This window comes from Xenopus laevis, chromosome 8S (assembly GCF_017654675.1).
Source record: "Xenopus laevis strain J_2021 chromosome 8S, Xenopus_laevis_v10.1, whole genome shotgun sequence".
Taxonomy (NCBI): domain Eukaryota; kingdom Metazoa; phylum Chordata; class Amphibia; order Anura; family Pipidae; genus Xenopus; species Xenopus laevis.
The window spans coordinates 100,222,344-100,239,624 of record NC_054386.1 but is presented as its reverse complement, the minus strand read 5'-3'; the positions used below and the strand labels follow the sequence as shown (position 1 = coordinate 100,239,624).

Sequence of the window (17,281 nt, the reverse complement as noted above, 5' to 3'; positions counted from 1 at the left end):
GAAACGACATCTCTGTGGCTGGGAGATGGCGCAAGGGATTGTGGGAAATGGTTTCTCTGTGAGGCGGGAGGGAGCTGAGCTGTGTTGTACAGTGCAGAGACTAGAGTAGATACACGTGTGTTGTTATTGTCTCCTCACACAGTGTTTCTATTAATACTCACAGCTTGCTGGAAATGATAGTAAAATATATTATGTACACAAGTGATTTATATACAGATATAAGTATAAAGCAGTATATGACATGCAGTGTATGACTAGAGACTGACTGACCCTATAACAGAAGCTTAGCCGCCATATTGGGACCCTGTGTGACTAGAAGTCCAATAATAACAGGGTGGCACCGGCTTCTGTCTATTCACAGCTGTGACTGTTGTTCTGCCTCATTAGTGTCACTATTTCCCTTTCACACATTATAGTAATAGATTTAAGTTCTATCTGTTGTTATAGTGGAGAGGCCTTATAGGTGCCACTTTCTCCCTTTATTAAAGCAAAACTATATCACACCTCCCAACTGTCCCTTTTTCGGAGGGACAGTCCCTCTTTTGACAGCTCAACCTGCAGTCCCTCATTTGTACTGGAAAGTCCCTCTTTTCTCTGCACTGAACAGCCAGAAAAAGAAACACAGTTTCTCACTTAATTGGCTTTTAGCAGAGAGCCCAGAACAGCTAACAGGTGCAAATAAGATACTTTTTGAGACACAAAAACACAGTTTAGATAAGGAGTAATATTTTCAAACTTTCATAACCTGCCAAATTTTGTAAAACAAAGATGGTAATTAGGGGGTGTGGCCACAGAAAGGGGTGTGGTCCAAAAATTTGCTGCGCTAGGTGAGGGAAAAAAATTTTTGTCCCTCTTTTTACTTCCAAAACGTTGGGAGGTATGCTATACCCCCAAACTGAACAATTAAGCAACAGTTTCGTTTACAGAACTTGGCAGGTTATGAAAGTTTGAACATATTTCTGTAGTTTTTTTTTCCAGTTATTACAGTTTTGCTAATGAAGGTGAAAAAAGGACCAGTAACGGCTTTTTTAAATGTCCTGCCTGTGGAGAGACTGAACCTTATTATAACAATGATTCCCAGCCCTTTGGACCCATGAGCAACATTCAGATGTTAAATGAGTAGAGGAGCAACGCCAGCATGAAGGTGATGTGTGGGGCGGCCCGATACCCGCGGGTCGGGCAGGTTCGGGCTAGGGTTGCCACCTTTTTTGGAAAAAAATACCGGCCTTCCTGTTAGGGTTGCCACCTGGCCGGTATTTTACCGGCCTGGCTGGTAAAAATTATGGTTGAACCCAATGTTATTAATAGGGAAAAATGATAAATATATAGGAAGGCCGGGATTTTTTTCCAGAAAAGGTGGCAACCGTACTTCCTGTATATTTAGATTGTTTTCCCTATTAACAACATTGGGGTCAAGCATAATTTTTACTGGTCAGGCCGGTAAAATACTGGCCTGGTGGCAACCCTAGTTTGGGCTGACTTTGCACTCTTCCTCACGGGTGAGTGCGGGTCAAATGCCGACTTCCGGGTTCGTCTTTTATAGATGTGCTCGCCCCACCCTTTTTGTGACATCATCGGCAGGGAGGGTTGGCTCAGGTCTATAAAAGCTAACCCGGGCATCAGATGCCCTCCCTTAGCACGGGCTATGGGAGGGCAGGTTTAGTGTCGGGTAAATCCCGACCCACACATCACTAGTCTGTGTGCTGCCTCAGAGATCACATGACCAGAAATACTACAACTCTGTAACAGGAAGAAGTGTGGAAGCAAAAGACACAACTCTGTCTGTTCATTGGCTCATGTAACCTAACATGTATGGTGTGTTTGTGTGCACCGTGAATCATACGATCCCAGGGGGCCACCCTTACTTTTTAAAATGTCAGTTTTCTATTTAGGATTACCCAATGGCACACACTACTAAAAAAGTACCGTATATTATTATGAAAATTGTTAATTTACATGAAGCAGGGTTTTACATACGAGCTGTTTTATGTAATATCTTTTTATAGAGACCTACATTGTTTGAAGGTATAGTTTTCCTTTAATTGCTACGTCAAATCCACAACAAGGAGTTTTTAATGACATGATAATGCTGACCTACTTGCCTCCCCCTTGCATGGACATAATTGCAAACAACTCGTTATTTTAAGCACTTTCTACGCTACAGAGACATCTTGGACTAATGGTACTGGAGGGGCATTTCCACCACTCAACTTTGTTGAGGTTTAAAACATTTAGCACTTCCCATAGGACAGCATGGGAGACGCAGGCATCAATTAGCTGGCGTCAAAATTGACTATTCTGATGCCGGCGACAATTTGACACGCATTAAAGTCAATGGGCATTCATTTAACTGTTGTTAAAAAACTTTGCACCAAATCCGCGAATTTATTCGGCAAAACGTGGAAATTCACCACAAATTCCCGACTGGCGAGTTCGCCCATCACTAATCGCCACCTGCGACAGCCAGCGTCTTTCACATGGAGGGCATTTCTGATGCATCCATGGATGGGGAAACGGTGCAATTAAAGGTGATTTAACTGCCTGAGATGACTATTCTGAACAAATGCCACAAATCCTAGTTCTAAGACTACAAATTACAAAATATAAAAAGCTGCCAATGAATCAGGGGTGTAACTATAGAGGAAACAGACCCTGCGGCTGCAGGGGGGCCCAGGAGGTATGGGGGCCCTGCGGGGCCATAATTAATGAGAAATTTCAAAATATATTGGTGAAACAGAGAACCTCTGGATATTTATGGGGGCCCTAAAATTAACTTGCTGTGGGGCCCAATAACATCTAGTTACACCACTGCAATGGACTAACCTTCTTCCAAATCTCCATCTTCCTGGTATCTAACCACCAGGATAGGAAATAGGGATGCACCGAATCCACTATTTTGGATTCGGCCGAACCCCGAATCCTTAGTGAAAGATTTGGTTGAATACCGAACCAAATCCGAACCCTAATTTGCATATGCAAATTAGGGGTGGGAAGGGGAAAACATTTTTCTGACAAAAAGTCACACGATTTCCCTCCCGCCACTAATTTGCATATGCAAATTAGGATTTGGATTCTGTTCGGCCGGACAGAAGGATCCGGCCAAATCCGAATCCTGCTGAAAAAGGCCGAATCCTGGCCGAATCCCGAACCAAATCCTGGATTCGGTGCATCGCTAATAGGAAATTAGAGCAAACAAGAACCACTGAGACTACAGACCTGTAAGGGCTCTTACACATGAGCGTTCCGACCTGCGCTCCCCTGCGTTCCGTTTTTTGGCGTTCAGCCGCAGGGGAGCGCAGGAATAGACGCAAGTCATTATTTGAAATGGGGCTGTACTCACTCAGGCGCGTGTAGGCGCCGAACGCAGGAAAAATGCAGCATGTTGCGTCTCAACCTGCGTTCGGCGCCTACACGCGCCTGAGTGAGTACAGCCCCATTTCAAATAATGACTTGCATCTATTCCTGCGCTCCCCTGCGGCTGAACGCCAAAAAACGGAACGCAGGGGAGCGCAGTTTGGAACGCTCATGTGTAAGAGCCCTTAAGCTGAGCCAGGGGCTCAATTTAAACCAGTGCAAACGGGGCCACGTCGGGCAAAATCTGCTCTATAGCTCATTGTGAAACACAGTGGAACTGTTGGTAATTGGTAATGTTTATTTGGTATACTGGGTATATAACTGATATTCTCTGTATAACTGCATTTGTTTAGTTTTGAGGAACACACAGATAATTATTTTTGGGCAGCTCTTTCCATAGACAGACACAGATCTGCCCCAGCCAGTTCCATATACGGACACAGATCTGCCCCGGCCAGTTCCATATACGGACACAGATCTGCCCCGGCTATTTCCATATATGGACACAGATCTCCCCGGCCAGTTACATATACGGACACAGATCTGCCCCGGCTATTTCCATATATGGACACAGATCTGCCCCGGCCAGTTCCATAAACGGACACAGATCTGCTCTGGTCAATTCTTTAAATATCTTTCAGCTGAGAAACAATCTCTAAATCTACCACTTGGTGGCAGGACAAGTCTGACAAGAGAAGTCTGATCCCATTCATTTTGGCTTCAGACTTGTGACAGAACTGCTGTTCAGAGAGAGGCTCAAACCAAAAGGGCAAAATATACAGGTAAAGAATGATATACAGTATCTAGTAGAATAAATTCAAAGCCAACTGAAATTGTAATTGTTCCTTGCTATGGGCCATGGCGTGCAAAATATTTCAATTTGTCGATAGTGTCCCCAAAATACTTTGTGGTGGAGATAGAACAAAAATACTGCTAAATAGGAAGCAAGATGGATTCGGAAATTAGAAACATTAGCCCCCCCCCCCCCCTTGGCCTCAACAGGGAATATGACTTAAGTAAAATTTATTGGTAATACATCTTTTAACTGTTTTTAACATTGGATTTTATTTGTACTTTTATGTTTTTTTCTACAGGTAATTTAATGGACTCTATGGTGATGGGACTGATTTCACAAAGGTACATGAGTGTTCTAGATGTGACACATTGTTACAAATTGTAATTAATATATTGTTACTAATCATATGGGAAATACATTGTTTTGTAATTTGATAATACACCAATAGAGGTCACTATGTTACAACGCATATAAAAACTTTCTTATATGCTGCCTAGGTAGCTTGCACAGGCTATGAACAAACTTAGGGGACTGTTCCTGCTGAATTGTGCTTAGTACAGGGGATACCTATGCTGCCATAGTTTTATGGGATCTCTCTGTACAGACTATGAGCAAACTTAGGGACTGTTCCTGCTGAATTGTGCTTAGTACAAGGAATACCTATGCTGCCATAGTTTTATGGGATCTCTCTGTACAGACTATGAGCAAACTTAGGGGACTGTTCCTGCCGAATTGTGCTTAGTACAGGGAATACCTATGCTGCCATAGTTTTATGGGATCTCTCTGTACAGACTATGAGTAAACTTAGGGGACTGTTCCTGCTGAATTGTGCTTAGTACAGGGAATACCTATGCTGCCATAGTTTTATGGGATCTCTCTGTACAGACTATGAGCAAACTTAGGGACTGTTCCTGCTGAATTGTGCATAGTACAGGGAATACCTATGCTGCCATAGTTTTATGGTATCTCTCTGTACAGACTATGAGCAAACTTAGGGACTGTTCCTGCTGAATTGTGCTTAGTACAGGGAATACCTATGCTGCCATAGTTTTATGGGATCTCTCTGTACAGACTATGAGCAAACTTAGGGACTGTTCCTGCTGAATTGTGCTTAGTACAGGGAATACCTATGCTGCCATAGTTTTATGGGATCTCTCTGTACAGACTGTGAGCAAACTTAGGGGACTGTTCCTGCTGAATTGTGCTTAGTACAGGGAATACCTATGCTGCCATAGTTTTATGGGATCTCTCTGTACAGACTATGAGCAAACTTAGGGGACTGTTCCTGCTGAATTGTGCTTAGTACAGGGAATACCTATGCTGCCATAGTTTTATGGGATCTCTCTGTACAGACTATGAGCAAACTTAGGGGACTGTTCCTGCTGAATTGTGCTTAGTACAGGGAATACCTATGCTGCCATAGTTTTAGGGTATTTTTATGTATTGATGTTGAACAATCATAAGGATCTGATCCTGCCCATGTTAACCTTCTCCATGAAATTACCTATACCAGTGAAAATCATAATATCAAAATTGGTTGAAGTTTCCCATATCTGGTTCTATGATGGCTTGATCCGATATTTCTAAGACCTTTGCTCCATTAACTGTGGCTACTAAAGCAAATAAAGTTCTGTCTTGCATAAAAAAGGGCATTAACTCAAGGGATGAAAACATAATTATGCCTCTTTATAGGTCCCTGGTAAGGCCTCATCTGGAGTATGCAGTTCAGTTTTGGACTCCAGTCCTTAAGAGGGATATAAATGAGCTGGAGAGAGTGCAGAGACTAAGTGCAACTAAATTGGTTAGAGGGACGGAAGACTTAAATTATGAGGGTAGACTGTCAAGGTTGGGGTTGTTTTCTCTGGAAAAAAGGCGCTTGCGAGGGGACATGATTACACTTTACAAGTACATTAGAGGACATTATAGACAAATGGCAGGGGACCTTTTTACCCATAAAGAGAATCACGTACCAGAGGCCACCCCTTTAGACTAGAAGAAAAGAACTTTCATTTGAAGCAACGTAGAGGGTTCTTCACAGTCAGGACAGTGAGGTTGTGGAATGCACTGCCGGGTGATGTTGTGATGGCTGATTCAGTTAATGCCTTTAAGAATGGCTTGGATGATTTTTTGGACAGACATAATATTAAAGGCTATTGTGATACTAAACTCTATAGTTAATATAGGTATGGGTATATAGAATTTTAATTAAAAGTAGGGAGGGGTGTGTGTAGGGATGCTGGGTTTTCATTTGGAGGGGTTGAACTTGATGGACTTTGTCTTTTTTCAACCCAATTTAACTATGTAACTATGTAACTATGTAACTGTATCTTTATGCAGAAATATTATAAAGGGATTATAGGGATTTTCCTATCAGATTTCTTTCTCCATACGGTTGTGCATGAGTTAACTGGGATTCTTCTTCCCATAATCACTTTCTTCTCTGTTTATTTCCCCCAGCTGACAACATCTGTCCAAACAGCACGATCGCCAGTGCTCTCCAATTCTACTCGCGCCCCCTTACTTTTGTAACCGTTTTTTCAATCATTTATGTATATTTTTACGACCATAAACCAATAAAATTTCCCCATCACCCGTGTCCCTGGAACATGAAACAAGAGTTCGGCTCAACTTCTTCGCATCTGAGATTCACAAATAAATATGCGGTTGGTTTTAGTGTTGGGCCACGTGGCCCGTAGAGATGACAAGACTTTCGGTAGAACAGTGAGAGGTGGTTGCACATGAGGCATGATCCGAGCCCGGCACGTCAGCACTAGATGTTGCCCCCAGGCTTGAGCTTCTCTTCCTACAATCATTTCATTTCATTTAGCCTCAAACCAAAGCACTTGGCACCAGTGACCACCGCTCCTCGACTGTTTGTTGGACTTGGCACCTCACATACCTGACTTTGCTTTTAAGAAAAAACATTTTTTCCTCTGGTAAGTGATTGCTAAAATAGCTGCGTTATCACAGCCGGGTTAGTTTTATACACTGTATTTACAGAAGGGCCACATACCGTGTATATATAAAATGCAGAGATCACAGACGCAGCCCCGGTGGGGATTTGTTTCTGGCTCTAAAGACCCCACTGAGACAGCCCTGATTTATGTAACTCATGTTAGCGTCCGTTCTAGAGGATTTTTTACATATCAGGCTTCCCATGACCCTACACAGTGCTACGCAATATGTTGGCGCTATATAAATACATGTTAATAATAATACGATGGATAAAGCTGCCAGATTTTCACTATGGGGCAAATTCACTATGCGCCTAACGCTAGCGTCAATTCGCTAGCGTTGGGCATTTTCGTTACATCGCAGATTCACTAACGGACGCTGGCGTAACTTCGCTAGTGTAACTTCGCACCCTTACGCCTGGTGAAGTTGCGCAACGGACGTAACTACGCAAATTCACTAACGCGTGCAGTGTTCTGAGCGCTGCCTTTTACGCTAGACTTCCATCGCCACCTCAGACCAGGCGAAGCGCAATAGAGTAGATAGGGATTGCTTCAAAAAAAGTTAACATTTTTTCTAAGTCCCAAAAAACGCTGGCGTTTTTTCTATATTATGGGTGATAGGCTGAAAAAGAGTGAAAAATTTTTTGGGGCTCCCCTCCTTCCCCCCACATTTCCTAACTCATGGCAACTTAACTATACAGTGGGCACATGTGTAGGGCAAAATAAACATTTAATTGATGTTTTGAAGGTTTCCCAGCCAAATTCATTGAAATTTGAATTTGGCGCCGTATGCAAATTAACCATCGCTAGCGTAACTTCACTTCGATTAGCGAATCAATGCTACCGCAACTTCGCAACCTTACGCTACCCCTGAGCGCAACTTCGGATTTTAGTGAATTTGCGAAGCGCTGGCGAAACTACGCCTGGCGAAGTGCGGCGAAGTTACGCCTGGTGCAACTACGAATCTAAATGAATGTCCCACATACTGCTGGAGGGACAGTCCTAGCAAATACTGTATCTAAGAATCATGGATATTGGTCAATTGGGCGATCAGATTTGAGAATGTCATCTACCAAGGCACCGGATCTTCCAGCGGTTCCAGTGGTTAGGTCATTGTACTGCTGCTCCAATCATTTTGACTGTTGGAAAGAACAAATAGAATAATAGTAAGGTGGTTGGCCGGTATAAGCTGGTAAATTTAAATTTACTTATACTGTTTTACTTCATAACCTTGCCCTTTTAGCCTGTTATTCCCATGCTCATCCTTTATCCGGCCTTTCCCGACCCTTCGATGGCACTGAACTGATAGACCATTATCCATATGAAGAGTGAATGCACAGCCCAACTGTCAGCCCAATCACCTGCTGACAGTCATTTACCTTTGAAAATTCAAGCAAAAAAGCCGCAAAAACATGGCCTGGGAGGATTGTGAGCAGGACTTGGACAGATAGGGGGTCTGGTTGGGGAGGAGTGGATGTGGCCTAGGTCTACTGGATTCCAAGATGGCATCTTTGCTAAGGATTTTAATTCAGATGAACTCTTTGGTGCCGATTTTTTTAAATTTGAGATTGAAATTATTTTTGAATTTGCGGTTTCCAAATTTTCTGGATTTATAGAACAACAAGTAAACGTAAAAGCTTAAAGCTGGTGAACTTCTGGAAAGAAAAGAAAGAAAAGGAAGGAAGGAAGGAAGGAAGGAAGGAAGGAAGGAAGGAAGGAAGGAAGGAAAGAAAGAAAGAAAGAAAGAAAGAAAGAAAAAGAAAATTTGAGACTTTACAGACTCATAGAAAAAGAGAATACGATTTTTGAACTTGATTTAACACAAGTTTTTGCCATTCAAAAATATGCTGGTAATCAAGACAAAAACTGTGTGCAAGTTCATTCGACTGTTTTCTTAAAACATTTTTTTTTTTCGCTAACTATTTGAGATATTTTTCATGGGTTATGAAAAGTGATGGTAGAAGGAATTTTTTCCAGACAAACCTGCCCCTGGAACTCCAGCGAGTGAAAGACACATGCCCAGGACCTCTTGGTTTCAGCTGGTGAATTATTAAATGCCCTCTGCGATCTTGTAGGGGAAGGAAAGGAAACATTGGAGAATTTCTTCATTGTAGCAAAAAAAAAAAAGAAAACGGGATAGAGGAAACATCCATCTTCATCCAGATAGAAAGCAAAACATACGGGGACAGCAGCATAAATATTTATTCTGGAGAGAGAGGCAGCTCCATGAGAGGCATCAGCCAAAAGACACTTTTTGAGAAGCACAGACTGGTAGCCGAGCCGGAGACTGTATAAAGTTATCCTGTCCCCCATCTGGAATTAAAGGGTAAAATGAACCACGTGTATGAATAGAATAACATTTTTCCCTTAAAGGTCATCCTGCTAATATATACAAGAAGTGTATATAATATGAGGATATATTATAAGTCATCTCAGAGTCTCACGGCCTATATGTAAACATGAGGCTTACAGCCTTGTGTTTTAATATGGTCATGGAATTGCTTGGTGCTTTATGATATCCTTTTACTTTACAATACGGGGTATTTTATGTTCAGTATTATTGTTCCTTAAAGTTTTTTTTTTTAAGTAGTTTGTTAGTAAGCTCTACTAGCCTAACATATATTCCTGCTGCGAGTCCCAGACTGATATCATGAAGCATTCATTTCTTGGAGGTAGGGGGCATATGTTAGTGATGTCTCTGCTGTAAAGGAGGCAATACACAGGCCAATAAAAGGTGCTGACTCTCCAGACTGAGTTAGCACCTTATTGGCCATCAGGGTCAGACAGGGTCGGAGGGACACCGGGAATATCCCAGTGGGCCCTAGCCCTCATTGGCTTCCGCCAGCCCAGACCTGTTCCCCTGGCAAATGCATAGGGTTGCCTCCTTTACTTAAAAATTATACCGGGCAGTGGGGGACGGGCACCAAAAGGGGGCGGTCTGCATCACAAAAAGGGGTGGAGCTACATGGTGTGCCGCGGAGCAACATCGCAGAGACGTCCACGGCGCTGGAAAAAGGTAAGTTCTTTGTGAATTGGGGGCAGGCCAGGGGCTTTTTTTAAAGGGTATTACAAATTACCGGCAATTGCATTGCCGGTAAATTTGTAATACCAGCCCTGGCCTTGGCAGGGTGGCAACTCTACATATGCACGAGGCATTTTGCGGTCGGGGGTCGGTTTCCAGAAGGGCCCTTTGTTATGCAGCTCCGGTGGGCCCCCAAGGCTCCAGTCCGACCCTGTTGGCCATTGTATTGGGTCCAACAATGGACTGAGCTCAGACATACCTGCCTGTGTTGGGTATATATGTGCCAGAGATTCATTCCATTAATTTGTCCATAGCATGGGGCTGTTGTTTATTGTGGAGGGGGGGGGTATGTTGTTTAGTGACTTCTCTGCTTGGGCCAATAAAAACTGCTGGATCAGTCCTTCCAGTCAGCACCATATTGATCTGCATATAGAGCCCACCGACAGGCCTGTGCAGGGTATGTATGCTCAAAACATTCTATGTATTCATTAACCTTTATCCTCATTCTATTCAGCAGCTGTATAGAACATAAACACACCTGTGCATATAGCGAGGGTACACGGCCCAGCCCTTCTGTACACTATATGCTGTGGGAGTTATTAGCCACTCTCACACATGCCCAGTGCGGTTTATATAACAACTTGCTTTCGTTTGTTTGTTTCTTCAATGTGTTTTTCTGTTTTAACACTTCGTACCGCCTGGAAACCACCCAGAGAGGAATTTCACTCGAATAACTTTCTTAAAGAAGAAGACCACGTTCTTATGGACTTTTAGCCAAATGTTATTGTATTCTCAAAAATCCTTTCCCTACCAATGTGGTGTATGTGTGACGTCACCAATGAACACAAGCCCACCATGTTTATATAAACATAGATTGCTCTTTAATTGAATAATTATAGCAATGTTTCTCGAGGGGAGCAGAAGGTGTACACAGGCACAGGGAATATGGTGGAAAGCAAGGCAGGAGAGAAGGTGGTCCCCAGCACAATGCTGAAGCACCTAAACCAAGGATTATAAAGAAGGGATGTGTAGATCTCTAGCAGTTATTGGCCTACAACTCACCAGCATTCAGAGATAGGTCAACAACAACTTGATTGTTGAAGGTTCAATGAGTTATGGCATTGTCCTTTGTGAGTTTATTGATTTCAATTGCCCCAAAGGACCCTTCTGTTGCCACAAATCAAACACCCACTACCCATCACTGAATGTCTCCCTGGCTAGATATTTAACGAGTAGGGTTGAGATAACCCATGCAAATATTTTCTTTTAAAAAATCCTTGGTGGGTAGGAACTCGGTGAACATAGACCTTACAACACCTTGGTAGTAGAAGATATAGAGCAATGCTGAGGGGGGTCTATCCTCCTCCAACTGTGAAAACGTTTTGAAACATTCTAAAAAATGCTCGCCAAACATTTAGTCAAAATATGGGTGTGGTACAAAAACCTTTAAACTTTGGTCTAACAAGAATACGTATAAAAAAAGTAATAGAAAGTAGGCACTACAAGTGGAATGTTAAGACAAGAGAGGAGAAGAAGAAGTCCATCGTGGTGCCCACCATATTAAGGCAATACAATTAAGACCTTGTATCATCTTCCTGTTCACTGCTGAGAACCAAACAGCTGCTCTATCTACAAGAACAGCTTCATTCTATATTTAAATAATTTGTAGGGTCATTGAAATGGGTGTGGAGATATAGCTACAGCTTATAAGCACAACTCCAAGATATAAGCATACAATCCGTCGAGACCCAATTAAAGCTGGCTGGCTAAGTGATCTACTTCTTGCAAACACTATCATGTTTATATGTTAAAGTGGTTCAGAGCTTAATGGCAGTAAAAAAAAAGATTGTTTCTGAAAACAGTGGTGGGAATGTGCCCTATCAACAAACAGAAAGAGAAGGGTGGAGAGAAGAAATGGGCAAGTTATGGGAGATGACTATGTATCCATTTTGGTTCTTGGATGGTTCCTTCAGTTGTCTGTGTGGTCAGAGGATTTGTCTTGGCATGCCATAACCAGTCATGCCGGACTGTGATGCTCCCTTGTTGGTGCCCATTTGAAGGCCGATGATGTTCTTGCCCTCTTTTAACTGGTCCTGGGAGAAGTCTCTCTTGTTCTCCTGAGATTTCCTAAAATGAGATAAAAACACATGTAGTAGCCATTACTCAAGAGCCTTCTTTAACTCGTTACCAGTCAAGCCATGCGGCACTACTGATACAATATAGCAGAAGTCAGACCTGAAGGAGAAGTGACTATTAAAAGCAAAACGGTCACTTAGCCTGATGTAAACATTGGCAGTCCCAATACGGATGATTTATTTTTCATTTTGTATTTATCCAAGTATAGGAGAAGGAAGAGGAACTCCAGCAGTATTACTGCAAACAACTTTTTATTCCAGGCAGTGGTATTTGTCTAGTTGCTAAGGTGACCACCGTGAAACCAACTGAAAACTTACTTAATGTACCAAAAAGAGAAGTTGACCTTAAAATGAACATTCCATATGATGTGGGTCTGTTATTATAAGACATTTACCATATGGCTGTGGTTTAAATGAAAGGCTTACATATGAATAGGGAAAGGACTAAAACACAAGATAAATAAGTTATCGGTAACGATGTAGAGCAGATAATAAGCCCCATAGAAACAGATATTACTGAACACATAAAAGCTTTGGCAGGTGGCATGGAACAAGGCACAGACTGGTTGTATCAAAAGCAGAACTTACTTTGGGAACCAGTTGGGGTCACCACGGAAGAAGCCATCATCTTTTGTCACTGCAATGCCCCCTAAATTCATGAGTGTTCTCTGTACACTGGCCATGTCTTTGCCTGTGAAACACAAAGAAGTTTGATTAAAGGCATCAAGTTATTGATATCAGTCTCAAAAACAATGACTTGTTGGAAAGGAGCAGTCTTGGGTAGTCATAGTGCCACTGAAGGTGAGATAAAAGTAACAGATTTAGACCAACAATAGAATAAACAATGAGGGTTATGCGTTGGTGCAACCCATAGTGCATTCTTGTCCATAGTTCAATTTAGAGAGTCTGGTTGGAATGGAGATGGAAGTTATAGCCACCATATTCCCATGTTACAGACGTGCATGCCCAAGAGAAACAACACAACTGCGACAAAGCCGCTTTCCACTACGTACCTTCCCACAAGTCAACAGTTTGGAACAGATCAGAGGCCGGAATTCCATATCGCTCGCAGGCCTTCAGGAACTGTGAGATCTGCTCCATCTGCTTGAAGGCCATGGAGGACGACTGCACTTTTGCAATAGATTTGGGGGCCAGCGAGTTAATGAGATGGGAAAGCACCTGGAAATACCAGAAATAGTGTGAGATGTGGGCAATTATCTTAAGCAAAGAGTACAGCAGTTATCCTAGTATTGTCTGAGGCATCAAATCTTAAGCTAGCCATCAACTGACCAATACTAGCTGCTCCTGACCAAATCACAAGCTTATTGTTCCATGTATGGAGACAAAACGACAATCTATGTAACTAATCATATATTAATCAGGAAAATTCCACTTGGGACAGCTTAATAGGTCAAAGAGCTACTCATTTGTTGACTTTGACTTGTATAGTCACGTTTATTCAATAGGTCACTGTGTTATCTGAAGTGTCTGGTGAAGCTCCACCATAAAGATGCCCAGGCATGCAACATGTAGTTCTTTTGACCTTTTGATGGTCCTTTAGCCTCTGCTATTAAGTTCTACATTTCTCTGTAAATGGCAAGCATTGACTGGCAAAGAATGATGATATTTGTATTCTGCAAGACCGGTTGACTATCTTGTGTTTTACAGCTTGCAGTAGGCTACAGCTAGATTTAAGTGTGAATAGGGTCGCCCCTTAGAGATATTTAAGGTTACTCACAATGCCATCCTTTAGCCAGACCTGTACGGCTGACTTCCCTTGCCCGTCTGGCGACCCACCCTGAGTTCCACACTGAGCTTGGATCCACTGCACCAAGATGTTCTCCAGCTCATTGTCGTACTTCTGGTCGATCTTCTGCTGCACCTCGCGGCTCAGTCCGTAGGCAGGTCCCTTGTTTGCCATGATGTTTGTCAGAAGACGAGCAGAGTTCCTATAAAACATACATATATTTTATGCCACCTTTCAATCGCACACCGAGGATATTTTGTATTGATCAGCCGTATTGCTTGGTCTCCTGCCAGGAAGCCACCATGTTCTAGACCTCAGTTCTAACATCTCCCAATGTGGAAGCAGTGTATTGTGCCAGTAATGTATATTTAAATGCATTTTTACTACCCAACCTTTGCTCGGAATTTCAGAAAGGGCCACCTCCCTTTATCAGTTAGCGCAGAGTCCTTTATCAGGGTACGGTACCATTTGTTATACGCAGTAATCTGCCAGCATTCCCTGTAGAAGCACTAGCACGCAACTTTGTACTCTTACTTGCTTTGTTCTTCCATAAAAGGCACATAAAAGGGTATCATTTAAAAATAATTAAATCAGTGAGGGTTCCCCTTGTGTATTTTAAACACGGAAACCTCATCTCACGTCTACAGGATCTGATCGGGTTTCCTGTTTGTGTTAGAAGGACGCGGCATCATCCAGATGAGAGCCACAGGCCCGAGACAGAGGAATGTCTCTCACACTGCTTAATCGTGGTGGTTTAGGACACCTGTATGCAATATGTTTCCCTCCAGAACCTTTGCCATACTACATGTCTCATTAGAGAACTTCAGACCACTCATTGAGTGTCCCACTGTCAATGTCATCTTGTGTGATCAAGCAACACAACCCTGCTCCTCGCAGTGTCCAACATAGTTTTCATCTGAACCCATGGTTAGCCAAATTTATGTCCTGAGGAGGATTATAGAAGGCAATACGGGGCTGATCGAAGTGCCATAAAGGTGCTTAGTTGTCACTTCTTCGGGAAGTGAGTGGCGTATTGTTGCATGCGCAGTTGGAGGAGTCTTCCTGTGAGTAGCAACTGCGCATGCACCAAAAGTGACAGGAATTGCTGAAGGGAAGAATGAGGACCCGAAGAATATTGAAGAGCCGGAAGATGAGCTCCGCTGCACTTACTCTGCACCTATAGGTGAGTTAAGGATTAGGGGCACTTTTAGGTGTTATAACCTATGAGGGGGGACTATGTAGGGCACTGGGTTGGAGTTTTTATTAGTGGGGGAGGTTGAGTTCTCCTTTAAAGTCACGTGACTGTTCATCACACAAACAAGGACAATTTTACCCCTACTTACCCCTTTCTTGTACTAATTTGCATATGCAAAATGGATCAGATTCAGCTGAATCGTTCTAAGCTTTCTAGCGAGTCGGACTAGAAGGATCTCGAGTCAGTAGAAAATTAACTTCAAGGAACCCAATTCTCTCAGGAAGGCTGACAGAACATGACGGAGTGTATTAGATTTGGTCCCAAACTCCCCAGATCTCACGCATTCCGAGCCCTGGATCCTATAACAGCTAAGCAAACATAGAAAATATCAGGCACTCCCTCCCCCTGCAACTGTCACAGTAGTTTTCCACCACTTGTTCGGAAGGCAGCCAAGATTTGATCTTGTAGGAGGAAAGGCCCAGCCTGGAGACGGTTACTAGGATGCAAGGCCAGAGCCTGTCCAAGCTTGTCCAATCCCATTAAATCCACCGCAGGAGCATCACTCTAATTGTTGTATCTAGAACTCTACTGTGCCCACGGCTGTATTTTTAGGTTCTGCTTTCTTGAATTAGCCACAGTTATGTGTGTGTATATATATATATATATATATACACTGTATACCTTGTTCGATTAAAGGGGTTGTTCACCTTTGAGATAGCTGATGTAGAGAGGGACATTCGGAGACAATTTGCACTTGGTTTTTCATTTTTTATTATTTTGTAGTTCAACTTATTTGGCTTTTTATTCAGCAGCTCTCCAGTTTGCAATTTCAGCCATCTGGTTGCTAGGGTCCAAATTACCCTAGCAACATGGATTTATTTGAATGAGAGACTGGGATATGAATAGGAGAGACCTGAATAGAGTAATAAAAAGTAGCAATACATTTCTAGCCTTACAGAGCTATATGTGTTTAAAGGAGAACTAAAGCCTAACTATAGAAGTAACTAGAAATGTTGTACATGATGTTTTGTGCTTCTGTACCAGCCCAAGGCAACCACAGCCCTTTATCAGTAAAGATCTGTGTCTCCAAAGATGCCCCAGTAGCTCCCCATCTTCTTTTCTGCTGATTCACTGCACATGCTCTGTGCTGCTGTCACTTACTGAGCTTAGGGAGCCACTCACAATATACAGTACACATAGAATAGAAATGTCACAATATAAGGCTGATTAGTAATTAATACACATAATTACTACATGGCAGCACAGAAACCAGTGCAATTAGCATCAGAATTGAATAATCAGCAAACCTGTAGCATCAGCTTATATTACAGCCAGGGAAGCTCATTTTCTGCTGGATAATTAGTGACGAGCCCTAAGCTTAGCTTCTCAACAGCCAATCAGAGCCCACTGAGCATGTGAGTGTCACAGACACTTTCCAAGATGGTGACCCCCTGGGACAAGTTTGAAGTCCTGGATCATTGCTGCTATTGACAAGCTCAAACTTTAGCCTCGTGCCATAAGTTCACTATATACAATAGGACATTTGTAACCACATTAATTTTTAGGGTTTAGTTCTCCTTTAAGATCATGTCACTTGCCAGTGGTTGCCTATTTTGTGTTAAAGGACAAAGTCCCTTTGGTAGGAACCCTTTAGCAATTACTCTTGTTCTTGTATGCCAGAAGCCATGGGACGATGTATGAAAATGGGTCAAGTTTTTACCAGTTTTAATTGCCCATAGCAACCAGTTAGCAACAAGCAAGTCACCAGTTTGAAAACAAAACATTGGTTGCCATGGGTTACTAGACCTGCTTTCTAAATAAACAAAGAAAGACACAATTAGCCTAGGCGAAAGGTGTGATGATAGAATATACGCGATGGGTCAGAATAGCAGGTTATTTTGAAACTGAGCAGATTTCGAGGGCAAAGGCCTTGCCTGTTTTTATAGCCCTTTACAAATCCCGGCTCCTCCCTGGACTTGCTGGGTGTGAATGTGACTATTGTACCCTTAACATTATTTAGTGTCGTGCCCAAAGAAAACACAAAGGGACAGCCACCTGAGCTACCTTTGGGCCTGTGA

At 42.6% G+C, this 17,281-nt stretch overlaps 1 protein-coding gene across 1 annotated transcript in view; it reads right to left on the bottom strand.

The window, feature by feature from the left end:
* Positions 1 to 10,988: 10,988 nt before the first annotated feature.
* The window catches only part of tagln2.S (transgelin 2 S homeolog), a gene marked incomplete at its 5' end in the record, with an annotated part of 31,646 nt that continues 25,353 nt past the window's right edge, over positions 10,989 to 17,281 (bottom strand). The window contains 4 exon segments of the mRNA NM_001087314.1: positions 10,989 to 12,253; positions 12,850 to 12,952; positions 13,275 to 13,440; positions 14,000 to 14,210. Coding sequence (NP_001080783.1) covers positions 12,112 to 12,253; positions 12,850 to 12,952; positions 13,275 to 13,440; positions 14,000 to 14,182 — 594 coding nt within the window. The 3' untranslated portion in view covers positions 10,989 to 12,111.